The 19,001-nt window shown below is 46.9% G+C and overlaps 1 protein-coding gene across 3 annotated transcripts in view; it reads left to right on the top strand.

Annotated features, from left to right (window-relative positions):
• Positions 1–12,959, top strand: part of B4GALT1 (beta-1,4-galactosyltransferase 1) — a 55,090-nt gene extending 42,131 nt beyond the window's left edge. Inside the window, exons 3-6 of one of the 3 annotated variants that reach the window (XM_006939208.4) lie at positions 4,715–4,902; positions 7,482–7,604; positions 9,654–9,758; positions 10,000–12,959. In XM_006939208.4, coding sequence (XP_006939270.3) covers positions 4,715–4,902; positions 7,482–7,604; positions 9,654–9,758; positions 10,000–10,132 — 549 coding nt within the window. In that variant the 3' untranslated portion in view covers positions 10,133–12,959. Of the gene's footprint in view, positions 1–4,714; positions 4,903–7,151; positions 7,234–7,481; positions 7,605–9,653; positions 9,759–9,999 lie in introns of those variants that run through there. The other 2 variants (XM_023242387.2, XM_045043671.1) reach the window with 2 other exon arrangements.
• Positions 12,960–19,001: the final 6,042 nt, after the last annotated feature.

The following is a 19,001-nucleotide window of genomic DNA, read 5'->3' as shown; positions in this document are numbered from 1 at the left end:
AGGTAATTCTTTGTTTATCCACCTGAGGACCTGCCAGACTGTTTTCCAAGATGGCCGCACCATTTTACATTCTCACCAGCAGTATGTGGGGGTTCCATTTTCCTTTTTTCTTTTTTAAAATTTTTACCTTTTTATAATTTCTTAGTGTTTTATTTATTCTTGAGAGAGAGCATGAATTGGGAGAGGGGCAGAGAGAGAGGGAGACAGAATTCAAAGCAGGCTCTAGGCTCTGAGCTGTCAGCACAGACCCTGACACAGGGCTTGAACCCACAAACTGTGAGATCATGACCTAAGCTGAAGTCAGACACTTAACCAACTGAGCCACCCAGGTGCCCTTTTTAAATATTTATTTATTTTGAGAGAGGAAGAATGCACGTGTCTATGGGGGAGGGGCAGAGAGAGAGGGAGAGAGAGAATCCCAAGCAGGCTCCATGCTGTCTGCACAGAGCCCAATGTGTGGCTTGATATTACAAACTGTGAAATCATGACCTGAGCTGAAATCAAGGGTCAGATGGTTAACTAACTGAGCTACCCAGGAGCCCTGAGGTTCCATTTTCAATGAACATACCACTTGCCCTCTCTTTAATATAAATGAGGGCTCTAGAAAAAGGTTTTAACAGCCCTAAAGAGCTATTTGATGCTTCTTATGACATTGAGCCCTGCCATCCAGATTTGCCAGAAAGGCCCTGGGTTTGTCTGAGGGTAGCCTCTCCCTCTTTTCCTCTCCGTGAGGAGTTTGGCCTCAGGCTTGTGCCAGCCTCCTCACTACTCCAGACCAGCGTGCCTGGCCAGACCCAAGCTCCTGTCCTCCCCTGACTGACATTGTTGGCTTTGCTTGACTGACTGATATATCCATTTTTAGGTAAATGCCCAGTCATAAAACGTTTACAGCCATAAAGTTTTACAGAGAAATCATGAAAGGTTTTTCTGTGAGCTTTGGTCAGTGAGACGACTTCCCTGTCCACCTGCGGGAACGTCGTATCGTTTTTGGCCTGTCTTATTTCTTCCTATCGTCTCCTGTTAAGAGGAGCCAGTTGCCCTAGAAGGAAGGGATATGTGTAACTCTTTTTTTTTTTTTTTAAAGCTTATTTATTTATTTTGAGAGAGAGGGAAAGACAGCGTGCAAGTGAGAGAGAATCCCAAGCAGGCTCTGCACTATCAGTGCAGAGCCTGATGTGAGGCTCGAACTCACTAAACGTGAGCCGAAACCCAAGAGTTGGAGGTTTAACTGACTGAGTCACCCAGGCACCCCTGGGATACATATAACTCTTATCGACCAACATAAGATGAAGCCTACACTGAAAAGCTCCCTTTTTCAGAGGGAACCCTGATCTCGGTGCATCAGTTATTCTTCGTGTGTGACTTCCCAAGCACATGATACATTCCTAAAGGTGTCTCTTTCTTCTGCTGCTGTAGAGATTCTAATCATGTGAGCCACTCACTTGAACCCTAATCCTTTTTAGAAATCCTCCCATCAGAGAAGCAAGATTTAGGAGGGCTCTTGGAGCTGATTCGAAGGACACACACAAACACTAGAGAAGAAGTCTCCATGTTGGATTTCTGGGAGACATATTGAAAGCTCTGCCTGTTCAACATGGATAGGAAGACCTACTCCTATAATAATGATAGTAGCCAACATTTGTTGTCAGGCAATGTGCAAAGGCCTTTTCATGCATTGTCAAATTTAAGAAAATTCACCTGTTGTCATCCAAGTAACCAAATGAGGAAATGGAGCCTGAGAGGTATGATTTACCCAAAGTCACATAGCTAGTAAGCGAAGAAGATGGCATTCCTGGGATAAAAATGCACGTGTCTGTCACAATTGTGTTTTTGGCTTGGCTGCACAGTAGTGGTGATTGATAAATATTTACCCGAGCAAATGAAGTAGCAAAAACACTGGATGCATGTGCCCAATGAGAAGGGACAGGAATGAGGCCTGGGTGTCTTCCCATCCCCTGGAGAGGAATGAACACCTCCTGTTACTGGTGGGAGGTTGGCAGGCTTGCCAGGACCTGTCTTTCTTATCAGGAAAGTTACCCAAAAGTGTTACACCATTTCACCCAAGGAAGCCTAGAGTTGACTTTTCTATAATCCTAGGGGAGGAAGGGGAAGACATACTTTCCTTATCTACCATTCAGCTGGTCTGATGTTCCTAAGGGCCCTAGTAAGGAATTACACCTGCAAGAAAGAACCCTGCCTTCTCCCTCTTCCAGGGTCACAGAGATGAGGCCAGGATGAGAGGAGTGACATACAGGTCAAGCTATTTTAGGAAACTGCCTGACTAATTTTAAGGGTGGACCAGACACTGAAGTGCCTTATTGAGTTGAAGGAGCTTGTTATACATATGGAGAAAAGGGTAGGATAGATCTGCTCCCTTGGGTTTCTCCTCTAGGCTGCCATTGTTCTTGGGGCATGGTACCAGAGGTGTCCATTCATGGTTCCAAATGTGCAGTTCCCGGGAGAGGAAAAATGCATAGTATAGTCCCAGGTCAAACATCTGCTTAACTCACATAGTCATGGCTAGCAGACCAGGCCCTGTCGTTTGGGCATGGCCAGCACGAGCTCCCTGCCCCTGTCATTAGAGAATGTACCAAGAGAAAGGAGCATTGGGCAGCTATCCTTGGGGGTCTGCTATATAGGTGTGAAAAGGCTTTGTTGGGACACCCTTTCAGTTGTTGGAAAAGTGTTCAATGGGGTTGAATTGTGTTTTAAAATATTTAGAGAAAGCTAATTCTTAGGGTCTTGATGGGGCTAGAGGAGCAAGAAGGAAAGTACCAGGTGCAGGCCTCTCCCCCCATTGCCAGAAGGCAGAAGGGTATGGCAAGAATGAAGTAAATCTGGGTTGGGAGGAAGGTTGTTACAAGATTGTTGAGATGTTTAAATGCATGTCAGACACTTATCCGATGCCTTTCATGTTATATATCCCAATTAATTTTAGCAGTGTGTTGTAATAATAGTGATTATAACAGTTTTATAGTTTTCAAATCTGGTTTCTAAACTTTAAACTTCTTTTTGCCTCAGGACTTACAGAGAATTAGCTGAAGGTAGGATTTTGAATGACTCTTAACTGGTGGGGACAACCACAGAACACAGTATGTGCTGTTGGGCCTGGCCTTCTCCTTTCCCCATGCATGATTAGAAAGCTTTGTCATGGGCTGAACAAAGGAGCTCCTGTGTAAATACTTACTTAATCCATTCACTCTTCTCTTGGCTACTCTATCTGACTTCCTGGTACTCGTGTTTCTTAAGTGGTTTCGTTTCTGAGTCACCCACCTGAGGTTGGGTAGCTGTGGCACCATCCATATGCTCTGTACTCACACAGGTAGCCTTATAAAGCACCAGTTTCCAAATCTTCTCTTGTGGGCCTGGAGAGTGGATGTTGGGTATCCCACCTTTGGATTGTGTAGCCACTGTAGGCTCTTGTGAGTATATTTTCCCCCAAAGTAGAGGGCTCTGATCTTGTTGATCCCAAGAGATATTGAGAAGGAGCACTAAATGCGGATTTCACAGTGTTGGGTCCAGCACCAGCTGTGTTGCTTATGTGCCTTAGTTCCTTCCTGGCATCTTTGGGAGGATTCTGGCCGGGATGAGAATACACGTATGGAAGGGCTGGTGGACTGCTAAATGTAAGAATGGTAGTGTCGATGCTATCACTGTCCTTACTACCCTGGGGCTGTGCGAGTTGGTAAGGACAGAACCCCATGGTGGTGACCCTGAGGGAGCCCTTTGGTTGAAGCTTCCTAGAAGAATTTTCATCTGCCATTGTTTGTTGAAACCCATCCTTTGGTCCATCCATCCATCCATCCATCCATCCATCCATCCATCCATCCAGCAGTTATTTATTGAGCTCTTATTGTATGCCAGGCAGTGTTCTGGGAACTGGGGAAATAAAAAGTTAAAAATTCCAGTTTTCATTGAGCTTCTATTCTAGTGGGAGAGACTGAAAATAAACAAGTAAATAAAATATGAAGTACCTTTGCACCAACAGACTTGGTGCTTCAGGACCCAGTGGTTGGCATCCTGAAGTATGTGTCCTCTTCTCTCTCATACACCCTGTTTCTATCATAGTGTGTATCACACTGCTTCCCACCCTACGTTGTGAGCACCATGAGGGCAGAGATTGACTTGGGCTCACCATATTTCTCTGGTACCTAGTTTAATAATAGACATCTTGAAGGGGCACACAATGTGGTGATCAAACCATAATCAACCATACAAAGAGGGGAGAAGGGTAAAAAGTCCAACAGGCACCAGTTTCCTGGGTGTCTTCATGGGAATTAGTCTATATGTAGTATGTAAATATATGACACATAGGTCTAAGTACCTTTTCACCTAACAATACTATCTTGGAGATCATTTCCTTTTAGAGCTTCCTTATTTTTTTGAACAATTCTATTCCATTATATGGTTATTACATGATTTATTTAACTGGTTCCCTAGCAAAAGCTTATGTCATTGTTTGCAGTCTTTTGCTGTGATGAAAATCCCGTGGTGAGCAAGTTGTTCTTATTCGCATATTTGCAAGTCCCACATGATAATTCCTAGAAGTGGGATTGCTGACTCAGGGCATGCCATTCCGTATTGATTTGTAAAGTGAAAGCAGAAAAATGAGTGGACTAATGATCCCATGTAGTCGACAAAGTCACCAGTCCCTGGGAGTGTTCTGCTCATTGGCCTTATGGCATCTGATATCACTTCTTTTTTTGTGCACCAGGCTGGAGAAACCATGTTCAATCGTGCCAAGCTCCTCAACATTGGCTTTCAAGAGGCCTTGAAGGATTATGACTACAACTGCTTTGTGTTTAGCGACGTGGACCTCATTCCAATGAATGATCATAATGCCTACAGGTGTTTTTCACAGCCACGGCACATTTCTGTAGCAATGGATAAGTTTGGATTTAGGTAAGAGATGTTCACCAGAATCTGCAGGAAACATGTTTCACTCTTACACGATGACTAGGAAATGCAATTCCTGTAGCCCAGGAGTGTCTCTTTAGGTTCTTGGAAGAGAATATTTCCTCTCAGAACTGGGTGCTTTTTAAGCCCAAAGTCCGTAAAACTTGAGAAGAAAAGTGAAGTTCAGAAACACCCCTACCTCTACACATCCAGGCAAGAAGAGTTTTTATGTTTGGGATGGCTCTTGCCTTTAGGCTCCAAACAGATGCTGTATTTCCTTGCTTTCTTCTGTCCTCTTCCCCACACAGTTTGGGAAGCAAATTGGACTCATTTTCCCCAAGTAGATTCTTGGGTTTGGGTACCTTGGCAGATATACCTTGGTACTTTAAGAAGGAACATGATACTGTTTCCCTGCAAAGCACAGGCTTCTGTTTAAGCATGAGGACCCAAACTTTCCCACCAAAATGCCCCTAGTGAGGGGTCAGCCAATGCCTCTCTCTAAGAGCAATAGTATAATCTAAAGCATAAGGTCATAGATGGAAAATAGCCTTATGTAGTCTTTTTTTTTATCTTAAAAAAATAAATCTGCATTTTGCTCCATAATTATCCCTGTTTATATTAACATAGAATTGTTTAAAATCACCTATTAGTTGAGTATACTGACCTTTCCCTCCTTGCTCTACGTTAGCTTGAAGCTCCAGGAAGCTGTGCTGCAGACCCCATGCTAGTCATCCCTGGCCTGGGTGCGCCGCCATGGTGTGGCAGGCCTGTGCCAGTCAGCAGTCCCTTGGTTTAGATATGAATGCTTTCTTTCAGACTCCTTTTATTCCCATTTCTTTCTGTCTTCCCTTGCTGGGGCCAGTGAGGGCTATGAAACTAAGGATGCTGTGAGGAGAATTTGACTCTAAACATCACCCTGTGCCCTCTCCCCTCTTCCCTGTTTATGTACCTTCTTCTCTTTAAGAGACACAGGCTCAAACCCTGTCCCCTCTTAATTTCTCCCCTTGAAGTGTGGTGGTAAGGACCTCATTCTTTGCCACAGCACTGTGCTTGTTTTACCCAGAACCAGTCAGGCTTGGGGGATGAGGTGGTTGGTCAGAGAAAACACAGACAGCAAACTGAATCTCATCAGCTCGGCATGCGCTTCCCCGTGAGGTCACGAAGAGTCCCTTTTTTTGTAAAAACGCTGATCATGACAAACCTTAGTGGCCTGGCCACCTGGTTCAAACCCTCATTTGTAATCAGGTGCAGACGGTTGTGTGACGTGTGTCCAAAGGTGGGTAACTGGGCCCCTAACTGATGACACCTAATTATAGATAGATTACCTTTGACTCATTAAAGCAGGCCCTTCTGGATCTTCATGGATACTTCTAGTCCAATGTCCTGAATGTATTTGAAAATAATCATTGCAGCTTTTTTTTCATATGCTCTGTATGGTTTGGCTGACTTCCCCCTTCAAGTCTGAGTTAGTTTTCCTTAAATTGGGTGATGGATTTTAGTCTCTTTGGATTCCAGTAAGAGCCCTAGTGTGGTTTGGTGCTGCAGACAAGGTCATCCCAAAACCACAGCCTTTAAAGGACCCATGGGAAAGCCTTTGCCTGGCTTCCGGGTATGATCTGAGTGTTAACATTTCTCATTGGTGCTCCGTCTGCATCCTTCAGAAGCCCATGATTCATAACCAGTGAAATAGTAAAATATAGGGGCACCTGGGTGGCTCAGTCAGTTAAGCTTCTGACTCTTGGTTTCGACTCAGGTTGTGATCTCACAGTTCCTGAGATCCAGCCCCGTGTTGGGCTCTGCGGGCTCAGCGCTGGCAGCCCGGAGCCTGCTTGGAATCCTAACTCTCCCTCTCTCTCAGTGTGTTTTCCCTGCTCATGCTAGCGCCCTTGCACACACACTCTCTCTCAAAATAAAGAAATAAACATTAAAAATATAGTAAAATACAAAAAGGTGTGGAAAGATGAGAGCCCTGATGCCCCACTTCTTGAAAATGTATCAAAATAGATTCACCATTATACATTTTGCTAAGTCGGGATGTGGTAGAAATTTCCTAGAAAATTTTATTTTGGCAAATTTTCGGAAACGCTATTTTGACTGTTGGGGTCAGAGTTCAAGCCAGTATACCTGTGGAAGAATGAAAGTTAGACTGGTAGATGGGCTGAGGGTGGAAAGGGAGGGCATGACAGGGTGGGCACAGGGAGGCTTTACCACAATCTCGGTTTCCAGGACCTCCTGGTTAAGCATTTCTCATGCAGGAGCAGGACACATGGGAAGCAGTTTCCTGAATGGGGCACAGGAAGTGCGCTTATGCTCTCTCGTCATTGACTAATTTTCCAGGTAACCATAGAAGCAACACAATATTCTTAGAGCAAATTCTACTTTTTGACTTCTGTGTCTTCTCTACTGATATATAAAAACAGAACAAAGAAAACCCTTATAAATCCCCAATTTATAAGTTCCAGAGAATAAAAATAACTTCAGAAGCATTTATTTGTGCTTTGAGCATGCTTTATTTTGAAAGTCAAAACTTACTAACCACTGGTTTTCTTTGTGTGTGTGTGTGTGCGTGTGTGTTTTTCCCCCAGCCTACCTTATGTTCAGTATTTTGGAGGTGTCTCTGCTCTAAGTAAACAGCAATTTCTCACCATCAATGGATTTCCGAATAATTATTGGGGCTGGGGAGGTGAAGATGATGACATTTTTAACAGGTAATTGTCCCAACTTAGATGTCTTTCTCCCCTGTCTCCCTTCACTTCCAGTTTTTCAATCAGTGCCTGATTATTCTGCAAGGATTGACCCTTGGGAGGGATGTAGTCCCCATTCAGCCCAAATTCTTAGATGTGCCCTGCTGTAGGTGCTACAGGTGCTGAAAAATGTCTTTAGGAAGTTTAGCTTTTGTGATTTTTGCATTAGCCTTGGAACGTGCAAAATGAGAACCAAATAAAGGGTTGGGTTTACTTTGATTTATCCCACATGCCATTTTGTCCTAAAGAAGTAAACATGCCCTTTGCAAAAATTCAGCATCTCATTGTGGTCCCGTTTGATTATGAAACAAGTTTCTTTGGGCAGGATCCTAAGTTCCTTTACAAAATCTTTGTGCTATTTGTTTATTTTGGAATATTTTTAACAAACATAAAAGAGGACTGAGTAGTATAATGAACTTCTGTGGACCCACCCAGCCCCAACAACCACTATTTTCTACCAGCCCTGTCCGCCCCATCCACACCCCCAGGGCTCCTTTATCATGTGCATTGTCATTGCAGATGGTAAAAAGAAAAAACAAAACAAAACACCAATGGCATTTGAAACCACATTCTGCCCAGTTCTCCCTGACAGTGGAAACTTCAACCCTGCCATCTCCAGATAAGAAGTAACTTCTCCCTCTGGGAGCTAGTCTGAGCTTGTCACTGAGCTTGATATCAGAATATACCCTAGCTCCTTCCCGAATTGGAGTACCTTAATTTGATCAATTAACAGAAGGTGTCTGTCAGAGCAGCACCCAAGTCAGTCAAGTTTAGCTTTGTGTGAGAACCTGTCATAGACCCAGGTCTTTACTATCAACCTGGAAGAAAACCTGAGGTTTAGAGGATGCAGATTGATTATCCAGCATCTTCAGACAGAGCACTGTGTCACACAGGCCCGATGGGGAGGACACTGAAGCCCCAGACAGGGGGTCCAGACAGAAACAAACTTGCTTCCACAGCACCACCTGGGCAAACCTCAGACCCACAGGATGGTGTTAGGGGCTGATGTGACACCACAGATGCAAGCAGTTAAGAGGGTTAGTGGGAAGGGAGCACTGAGAATGGACACCCAAGGGTGGAGGGACTAGAAGGATGGGTGGCTGGGGGAGCAGCTTTCTTGAAAGATAGAGGACCTAACTCACCGTATGCCAGGCACTGAGGGAGACAGGCCAGAAACCTTTAAGTTATCCAGGACCAGCCAGTCCTGCTTTTTAACCAATTTGTGCTCCTGCTGTGTCAAGGCTTTGGTTGTGGTCCTCATTCCTTTCCCCCACATCTGCACAGAACCTTCCACCCTGTTCTGGCTGCCTCTAGTCTTGTTCTCTGCTCTCCATTCTTAACAGTGCTTATCAGAGAATCCTCCCTTTGGCCAAAAACTTTGGGTAACTGTATATTCTACCCCTTTCAGACACTGGCACTGATCTGAAAAATGGGATGCGAAAAGCTCTGAGAAGGCCTCCATGATTTAGCCTTCACCCTTCTTTCCAGCCTCATCTCTGACCACTTTCTACCCCAGACTCTTTCCACCAGTCCCCAGAAGCTTCTGTTGTTCCCCGAGGGCCTTGTGTTTGCTCTGCCTCCCTGCCTTTGCCTGTGCTGTCCCGACTGCCCTAAATGCTCTGTGGGCACCCATTCGTCTTCATAGCTGGCTCTGCCTAGTCTTGCTCAGGTAGAGTGAGTGGCTTCTCCTTCTGTGCTCCCCACCACCACCTCCCCTCCTCACCTCCATCCTGGCACTGATGGCCCTATGTTCTAAGTCCACATTGTAAGTTCTGTGAGGGTAGACACCCCCAGTGCCTGGCACAGAACACTCCCCAACCAACACAAACTACAGAACCAGTGGTCAAAGGGCACAGGGAATTAGCGTGAGTTTTAACTGATGCCACAGTGAGCTGAGGTATGGGCTGAGTGAGAACAGTGAACAAGATAGCGGATGGGGCAACAGTCTGGGGCTGTCGGACCCAAGCCTTATGGCAGCTTTGCAGTGACGACTTGTCCCTTCACTCCTTGCAGGTTAGTTTTTAGAGGCATGTCTGTTTCTCGCCCAAATGCTGTGGTTGGCAAGTGCCGGATGATCCGCCACTCAAGAGACAAGAAAAATGAACCCAATCCTCAGAGGTGTGTTCTATGTTCATTTACATTCTTTCTTTCCCCTTTCAGGTGGGGTAGGCTATAGGAGTGAGGCTCTGGTGAGGGCTCCAGGCCTCAAGGGAAAGGGAGGGATCTGTCCATGAGTTGGGTAGAGTAGACGAGGTGGTGGGGTGGGGGTTGGGGGGGCAACGAAGGACAAATGTTTCATGTTTTTTTTTCTTAAGATTTTTGTTTTGACACCAACCCTTTGCCTGTTTTTCTCTTGTAGGTTTGACCGAATTGCACATACAAAGGAGACAATGCTCTCTGACGGTTTGAACACACTCAGTTACAAGGTGTTGGACATAGAGAGAAACCCGTTGTATACCAAAATCACAGTGGACATCGGGACACCGAGCTAGCATTTTGGTACACTAATAAGAGACCTGAAAATGGCCAGGGACCTCTGCTGTGTGTCTCTGCCAATCTGCTGGGCCGGTCCCTTTCATTCTTACCAACCAGAGTGATAGGCCCCCTCCAGTCATCATTCAGATGCCTTTCCAGATGACCAGGACGAGTGGGATATTTGGCCCCCAACTTGGCTCGGCATGTGACTTCTTAGCTCTACGAGGTGTTTGTAAATGTAGAAACTATCAGCCTTTGGGGGAATCTCGGCATGTTCACAGTGTCACCCCAAAGAATCAGTACACAGCCCCAAATTTGGTGACTGTGGGACTCATTTCCAGTGATAAACTCCTAATCTGTTGTGAAATAGGTAAGAATTTCGCTTTAAATTGTGGTATTCTTATTACTTCATGAAAAATCGGAGAGTGCTGCTGAAATCGGATTGGTGTGATGTTTTTTGTTTGCATATTCTAACAGAAAAACACAATCTCGACCTTTCTCATTTTACTCCTCCCCCACCTTTTAGCAGTATGCAGCTACCACAATCACTTGTGTGCGTATGTCTTTTCTTAGCAAAAGAATTTTGAAACTTGAGCCTTCGACCTTTTGCCCTGCTAACGTGTGAATTCCAAGGCAACGTTAGCCATCAGAGCAAAAGCCTTGAGTGTCCTCAAATTCAGTGGCCTTTCTCCAGATTGTCTGATTTCTGAATGTAAAGACTTTTTTTTTTTTTAAAAAAGCAGTTTGTAGTATTTTAAAGAAAGAACAAATCGGGTTTTATTATGATCTAGCTTGATTTTGTGTTGACCCAGATTTGCATAGCTGTTTAGTGTTAAATCATGACAATTTATTTTTCTGAGCATGCTATATAAACTTGAATTTCCTATGTATTTTTATTGTGGTGTTTTAAACGTAGGGAGGGGATTCAGCATTTTTTAGTGGGAAAAATAGCATATGCTGTAGTGGCCCGATTTGGCCAGCAGGTCAGGTTTTGTAAAGAGCAAAATCACTTTTGGGCCCTTTGAGGGCAAGACCTCCCTGGTCAGAGTTACCCTGCTAGACCTCTGGGGGAGGCAAAAGCCTAGGTCTGCCAGGCAGAGCTCCCCACCTCCCTCCCCTCCCCAGGTGGGAGGGAACCTCCTCCACCCCTCTTCCCACTGACCCTGGGACCTCCCTTTAGGGCCCTAGGCTGTGGAGTTCTAAATGATAGCAATCAGGTTGTTTACTGGCCCTTAGTCTGGGGAGGGGGAGGAAATCACTGCTCTGGCCCCTGTGGAGTCCAGGGGCCACCTCCTTCACTGTGCTAGCCACATTGCCTGGCCTACCTTGCTGGACCCATTCTCCTTCCTCCCCCTTCTCCTTTCTCCTTTCTGTCTCCTTTCTCCTTCCTTCCTCTCCGTTTTTGTTCCTTTGCCTCTTGCCTGTTCCCTAAAACTTGCCTGTGGCACTCAGGGTCAAACAGACTATTCATTCTCCAGCATGAATGTGCCTTTTAATTAGAGATCTAGAAAGTTCAGCTGAACCCTCCCACACTCCCTCACAACCACTCTGGTGCCTAAAGCCTCCCAGTCCCCTTCAGGTTTTTAGCAGGTGCTCGCACTCCAGGGAGGCTGATCCACAGGGGTGTCTTCCCCAGACCCACCTCTCCTGGGGGAGAGCGAGGACTGCCTGGGGTGGGATGCACAAGGCAGTTGCTACCACTGGCTGCCCTTGTCGGGTCCAGCCTGAGCTAAGGGCAAAAAGAGTCAGCTATCTAATCCCAGGGTTGACCCTTTAGCTGGTGGCAGCCCAGAGCCCCACCACTGGCCTCCTGGAAGCCAGCCCTCAGTGTGGAGGCTGAACTGGTGCCCAGCCCTGGTCTTACCTGTGCCTTTATCGCTTTGAGCATCTTGGATGCTACCATGGTTCTTTTCCAGAAGCCTTTGTATTGGTTAAAAATTATTTTCCACTGCAGAAGCAGCTGGGCTATGCGAAGAGTATTCGTTCGGTCAGTCCCCCGTTCCTTGACAGGGGTGTCAGTGGAACCAGGAATGACCGCCCTGAGAGGGAGTTTTGGGAAATACAAAGAATGAAGACCTGTCCTCTCCTTCTGTCCCCAGATCCTGGCTTTTCCAAAGTGCCTTAAAAGAAGGGAGACAAATATCCTGAGTGGTAACTTCTTTATTATATACTTTACTCTTACAAAAAAATTCTGACTTTTTTTTTTCCTCCTGTTTTCCTGTTACACTTTCCTTCATGTTCCACTGGAATAGTCAAGTGTGTGGTTCGTTCTCAGAACCAAGGGGGCTTCTGCTTCACCTGTTCCCCACTTGCTGACCTTCTGGTGCTTTCATGGGGCCCACTTGGGCCCAAGGTTAGGCCCGGATGCTTGCCTGGTTTATAAGATGCTGTGGGTCCTCTTTCCTCCCTGAGGAGGTTAGGGCTGAGGGTTCAGGGAGCATTTCCTTCACCTGGAAGGTGTCACCATGAAGTTGTTATGTGCTGTGTCTTTCTCTGTTTCTGTCCATCCCGATGCTGGTGACCCCGTGAAGTGGCCTTTGGGAAAGATTAGAAGGCAGAGGTGGCACGAGAGGGTAGAAGAAATGCTGGTGCTGGCTCTCAGTCTGGGCAGGGTCTCTGCTGACCTCAGGGCTGGGCGTGGGTGCCCCACTCAGCCAGTACGGCAGCTGTCCTGTCCCAGAGACCTGTTGTGCTGTGTATTTCGATCTCCCATGTATGCAAATGTATGTGTTTACCATTGTAAGTGGGAGGGGGGAATGTCTGACCTTGGTGTTCAAAACAGAACTGTATTTTTGTCTTTAAAATCCAGTAATATAACGTGAATAAATGACCTTATCTTTGTAACTTCAGGTGGTTTCTTTTCTGATTTAAGTAAGGGGTTTGGGCTCTCCGGGCCGGAGGGAAATGATTGGGACTGCCTGCTGGGAGGATCAGAGGAGAGCAGAGGTCTGCCACAAGGGGGCAGGTCATGGCTGGGGGTGGCGGTGGTCCCTCACCTGACTATGTTCCACACACCTCACTGGAATCAGCCATTTCCCAGTCTGAGCCTCATTTTCTTACCTGAAAATGGAAATAATAGCACCTAGACTTTCTGAGGCTTAAAAGAGATGATGGGTCTAAAATAATGACTGGCACCTCACAGGTACTTACTACATAGTAGTCAGTACCACTTCAAAATAGAATTTCCACTAGCAGTTCTCTGGCCACATTCTGCTGTATTCGGCAGTCACCATGAGAGTTCTGAGATCCTTCGCAGAGCCATTTACACAGGTGTTCGCAGAGTAACTTAAATGGTACCATACGAAGTAAGATTTCTTTTCAGTCCCAGGACATTTAAACAGATGTTCTACAGGGTCTTAGTTGTGACTCAAGGACTTGAGACAGTAAGTACCCTGTGTGCCTTCTCCTTCTCATCACCCCCAGGATCAGGTACCAGCAACGTATTAAGGTGCTGGTTGGATTGACTTGGCATCTGGAAGAAATGTGTCAGAGGAGACCGGTATGAAGGAGAGGGCACCCTTGCTGTCCAGGTTGGTGGAGCTGTGAACGTGGGGCCAATTGGGAAACAGGAGCAGTAAGGGCAGCACTGTATAGCCCCCCAATGCTATCTGGCTATCCCCACCCATCCTTGTGACTGCTGAAAGGACCCCTAGGGCCCTCAGACCTGAACAGAGGTGGCCTTGGGCTCAGACCTGACCTTTGAACAGGAGACTCTGATCCTTTCAACAAAGTGCTGCCTTTGCAAGCTGTAAGGTCTGGGTGAAGTGGAGCACCTTCTGTCCCCAAAGATGCACATATCCGCACAAATACCTACAAACTAACATGCATAACATACCTGACATGTGCCTATGAGAGACCAGAGTGCTTGGGTTCAAATCCTACTGTTGCTTCTTCCTAGTGCTGTGATGTGACCACTCCAAATCTGGAGGCACCCAGGACCTCACCGGTGGTGTTTTCCCTCCCCTTCCCTGCTTCACCTGAGTAAAGGTGTTTGGAATGGCAGCACTGGGAAGGAAGGGGGCTTGAACCCCCATGGTGGGCTCTGAGGGGGCCAGGAAGGGATGATGGCAGGAGGAAGGGGGCCACAGACAGGCTCCTGAGGGTTGGCCATTTCCTTGAGATGTGCTCTGTCTCATCTCCCACTCTACATGGACCCAGACCAAGTCTGAGCCAGGCAGAGCTCAGGAGCCATGCAGTGTGGACTGGGTGGGCACCAGGCCCCCCTACACAGTACCTTTCTTCCATGGGAGACTGTGACCTGGATGCCAAATCACTGACTTACAAATAACTTTTGGAGGCAGGGCGATGGTGCCCAGGTCACTGGGTCCTTGTGGAGGTATGCGAGTGGAACCTCCCGAAAGTAGGAGTATTTGCTGCTGGTGACCAGAGGGAAGCTGTGTGTAGGGAGAGGTCAAGGAAATGAGAAGATGCCCAAGTTCTAAGTGTTACCAAGTCTTCACCACACTTCCAGTCTCCCCTCCTCTTGTTTATTCCAGGAGGTGAGAGTTTGCACATTCCTAGGGGCCGATTTCTTAGAACTGGAACTTATTTACCCTGTCAGAAAGGAAATGAGGTTTGTCTGGCTGAGCCAGTCATGCCAGACAAGCCTAATTTCCTTCTCTGGCAGAGTCCCCGGGCAGGGAATGTGGCTATTGCCTTCATCTGGGCTCAGGGACCTGTACCCGGGCTGTGAGGCAGAGAAACCTTTGGGACATGGTTGTTATGGGTAGTTACAGGGTCAGTAGGCCAGAAACCACAGGGACATGGCACCACAAGGACGTCTGCCTTTGAGCAAGATGTGTGCCAGCTCACCAGGCAGGGGGCTTGGAAGATGGCCAGGAAAAAGCCATGTAAACAGTGATCATTACTTCTGGCTCTTTCTGCCTTCCCATTCACTGTGTAACTCTGGGCAAGTGGACTTCCGTCTCTGAGCCCTTGGTTTGCTCTTCTGTTTTAGGACTTGCTCTCAGACTCCACCTCTGGTTTCCCCATAGTTCTGCCCTTCTCCCAGTAGGAAGTGCCTTGATTTGGGTTTCCTTTTGTCCCTGAGGTTAACCCTTCTTATCACCTTGAAGGAAGTCACTTTATCTCTGAGTCTTCATTTATAAAAATAACAGGATCGGCCCCGCCTGCCCTGTGCAAATCACCCACACTGAGATACCACTTTATACCCATTAGGATGGCTGTTATCAAAAAACCAAAATTAGCATTGCTGAACATGTGGAAAAATTCCAACGCCTGTGCACTGCTGGTGGGAATATAATATGGCATAGCACCTATGGAATATCTCATGGTGATTCCTCAAAAAATTAAACATAGAATTGCCATATGATCCAGTAATTGCTACTTCAGGATATATACCCAAAAGAATTGAAAGCAAGGACTTGAATAGATACTTGTAAATGCATGTTCACAGCAGACTTATTCACAATAGTCAAAAGGTGGAGATGACCCAAGTGTCTATCAAGGGATGAATGGATAAACAAAATGTGGTGTGTACATAAAATGGAATATCATTCAGCCTTAAAAAGAAAGGAAGTTCTGACAAATACTACGGCATAGGTGAACCTTGAAGACATTATGCTAAGTGAAATAAACCAGTTACAAAGGGACAGATATTACGTGATTCCACTATGTGAGGTACCTAAGTAGTCAAATTCATAGAGACAGAAAGTTGAGTGATGGTTGCCAGGGGCTGTAGGGGAGAGTGAGTAGAGGGAAGAATGGAAGTTAGGGTTCAATGAGTACTGAGTTGTAGTTGTAGAAAATGAAGTTCTGGAGATGGATGGTGGCGATAGTTGCACAATAGGAACGTACTAAATGCCACAGAACTGTGTACTTAAAAGTGGTTAAAATGATAAACTCCATGTTATATATATATATATATATATATATATATATATATATGCTATAGAGTGAGTGTGCCCCCCCCCCAATTCACGTTGAAACTTTATTCCCAGTATGATGGTATTTGGAGCTGAGGCCTTTGGGAGGTGGTTCGCTCATGAAGACAGAGCCCACGTGCATGGGATTAGTGCCCTTGTAAATGAGACCTGGAGAGCTCCCTCATCCCTTCTGCTACATGAGGTTAGAGCAAGAAGGCGCAGTCTGTGAACCAGGAAGCAGCCCCTCACCAGACATCAAATCTGCCAGCACCTTAATCTTAGACTTCCCAGCCTCCAGGACTGTGAGAAATGAATTTCTGTTGTTGATAAGCCCTCCAGTCTATGCTATTTTTGTTACAGCAGCCTGAAAAGACCAAGACGGCATACTTTACCACAGTTTTTAAAAAAGGAGGCAGCTCCCTGTGGCCAAACTTGACCTCATCTTGCTCTGGAGGTGGCTGAGGATGGTGGTGTGGGGTCCAGCACCCACCTGGAGATTTCGCGTGTGAGAAGGGCTGGCCATGTGGGGAGTGCCACCTGAGAATCTGCTAATCGTGGGCACTCAGCTTGGTTGCTGAATCCAGCTTGGTGCTCTGCCCCAGATAACCGGCTTTACAGTTGCTACCTTTGCCCAAGACTAATATCCTTCCCTAAAGAAACTAGATGCAAAGCTGCCAGGGGGGGTTGGGGGAAAAAGGGGAAGCCTGGACTCAGGCAGGTTATCATGACCGAGGGACAAGGAGGCGCTTACTCCAGAGTGCCCCCTTGATTCCCATTTACTGTTGGCAGAAACTAGGGGTCAAGCTGGAGGCTTTTTAAAAGAAGAAATGACAAGCTGGGGCCAGATTACACCTGGGGATAACATAGTCACCTAGATAAATTCTGTCTAGATGAAGGGGAAGGCCCTTAAGTGCCAGGAGGGAGACCACAAGTGAGTTCTGAAGGGCAGGAGGGAAGGACACTTGGGAGAGATGGTCCTAGGCTTGGTGTTGGTGAGGGTGGGGGAACCTCCATCCCCATGCTACTGCATTGTAAATCCTTTCTGGGAGTGGACTGTAGACAAGTAAATCTTAAAAGTGGACCTACCCCTTGACCTTGCAATTCAGCTTCTAGGAGTTTATCCGAAGAAAGCAAAGCCATGCACTGAGATGCGAGTGTGTACCCTGCCACTGCTTATAATACTGAACACTTAGAAGCCACCATCAATGGGGGACTGTGCTAAATAAATGAAGTGCATCCCAGCAATTAAGTACAGTGTGACCATTGAGAATGATGAAGTAGATCTATATTTATTGATTGGGAAGAGGTATAAGAAAAAAAGGAAACTACCGAATGGTTTTTCCATACATGGCAGGGAAATGTATGAATAATTTAGTGCAGAAATTACTCTGTAATTGTTCGTGGGGGCAGATGCACGAGCAATAAAATGAGGAGATGATCTTCCCTTTTCTGCACAGACTGTACAGCTAGGCTCCTCAGGAGTAACCATCTTTAGTGTTTCAGGGGTTGCCTGAGGGCTATTAACAGCGCTGTGCTGGCCCCATTGAAAGAATGAGCAGGATTGTCCCCTGGGGGGTTGCATTCCCTGCAAGTGCCCAGACTTGGAAGGAAGATGGGGGCTCCCCCTACAGGGGAGTGGTGCAGGCCTGTGCCCAGTTCCCAATGTGGTAGGATGTGGCATACTGTGGGGATGCTCAATGGAGGCTGGACAGGAGCTCAACTTGGGCTGATGAGCCTCTAGCTAGTCTCTCAGATTTAGAAAAATCAAGTTAGGACATTTGTTGCCACTCTTTCCTGTGTACAATTGAACATTCACGCCTGTTATATTTGGATAATAAAAATGTCAAAGGACAGAAGAATGGGAGGGGGCACTGTGCCCTGGCTCCTAAGGAGCAAGATGGGCCCGAGGCCCCTGATCAGGACCCTGTGAAGAGTGTGAGCCTAGGAGGAGGTGAGGAAGACCCCCAATGCCCATGGATCTTTGGCCCCAGAATCCAGGAGCTCTGCTGGTGAGGGAGGCCCTGACATCTGGATTTTGACACAGGTTTGGGCATGGAGCTATTGTAGACTCACGTCCGGTCCAGATGTGAGTACTGGACAACTCCCTGCCTGGGGGGCATGTGCCAGAGGAGGGGGGATACCAGGCCATGGTACGGCTCTAACTTTGAATCTTTATCTGGTAGGGTGCCAGGAATTGTGTGCCCAGCCCTGCACCACCCTGCTCGGCTCCACGGGGCTCTGCCAGGCGGAGCTCTCCGCACCTTGGGTGAGTGAGCTACGGGAGGTTATCTAGCCAGGGACTTGGGCTTTTGGCGGGGACTTCAAAGTGCTCCCTTTGTGTGAAAGTGTCCTGTTGCTCTGTAAGTGATTTTGGCTTCTCTGATAACAGCAGCATAGGAGACAGGCCAGCTGCAAGATCCCAACTCTGTAGTTTTGCAACCTCACCAAAGGCAGTGAGGGAGGAAGTGTGGGGGCTGCAGATAGACGTGGTGAACTGCTGCATGTGGGCCCTTATCGGCGCACCTCGTGCTTTCCCACCTGCTCTGTCGTGATCATTCAGTAATCCCCATGGCGGGAAACTGAGGCTCAGGGAGGTCATGTGACTTGTACAAGGTCACACAGAGTTAGTGTGTGACCCACATCTCCTGAGTCCCCAGTCCAGGACTCTGGCCATTGAACCATGAATGCAGCCACTCATCCAGACTCAGCAACACTCTCTGCAGTACAGGTGGGAACGGGAAGCAGCAGGCTGAGCGGTGCCCCACCTCAGCGGGAAGATGTGGCCCTTACCTGGAGCCTGGCATCAGCAGCACTTTGCCAAGGCAGGTGCAGTGTAGGTTGAGCACTGGGCCCAAGAGCATGGTTTTTATTTTGTGTGTTTTCATTTTGTTTTGTTTTCCCCCTTAGTTTTAGAGGACTTGGGAGTCTGGTGTACCACATGACAGCAGCTCCTGGACCAGGGACAGTAGTGCAGCCGCAGTCTGGGAGACACATGGGGTGG

The sequence above is a fragment of the Felis catus genome, chromosome D4 (assembly GCF_018350175.1).
Source record: "Felis catus isolate Fca126 chromosome D4, F.catus_Fca126_mat1.0, whole genome shotgun sequence".
NCBI lineage: Eukaryota > Metazoa > Chordata > Mammalia > Carnivora > Felidae > Felis > Felis catus.
The sequence above is the reverse complement of the archived record's forward strand: the minus strand, read 5'-3'. Positions and strand labels throughout refer to the sequence as shown.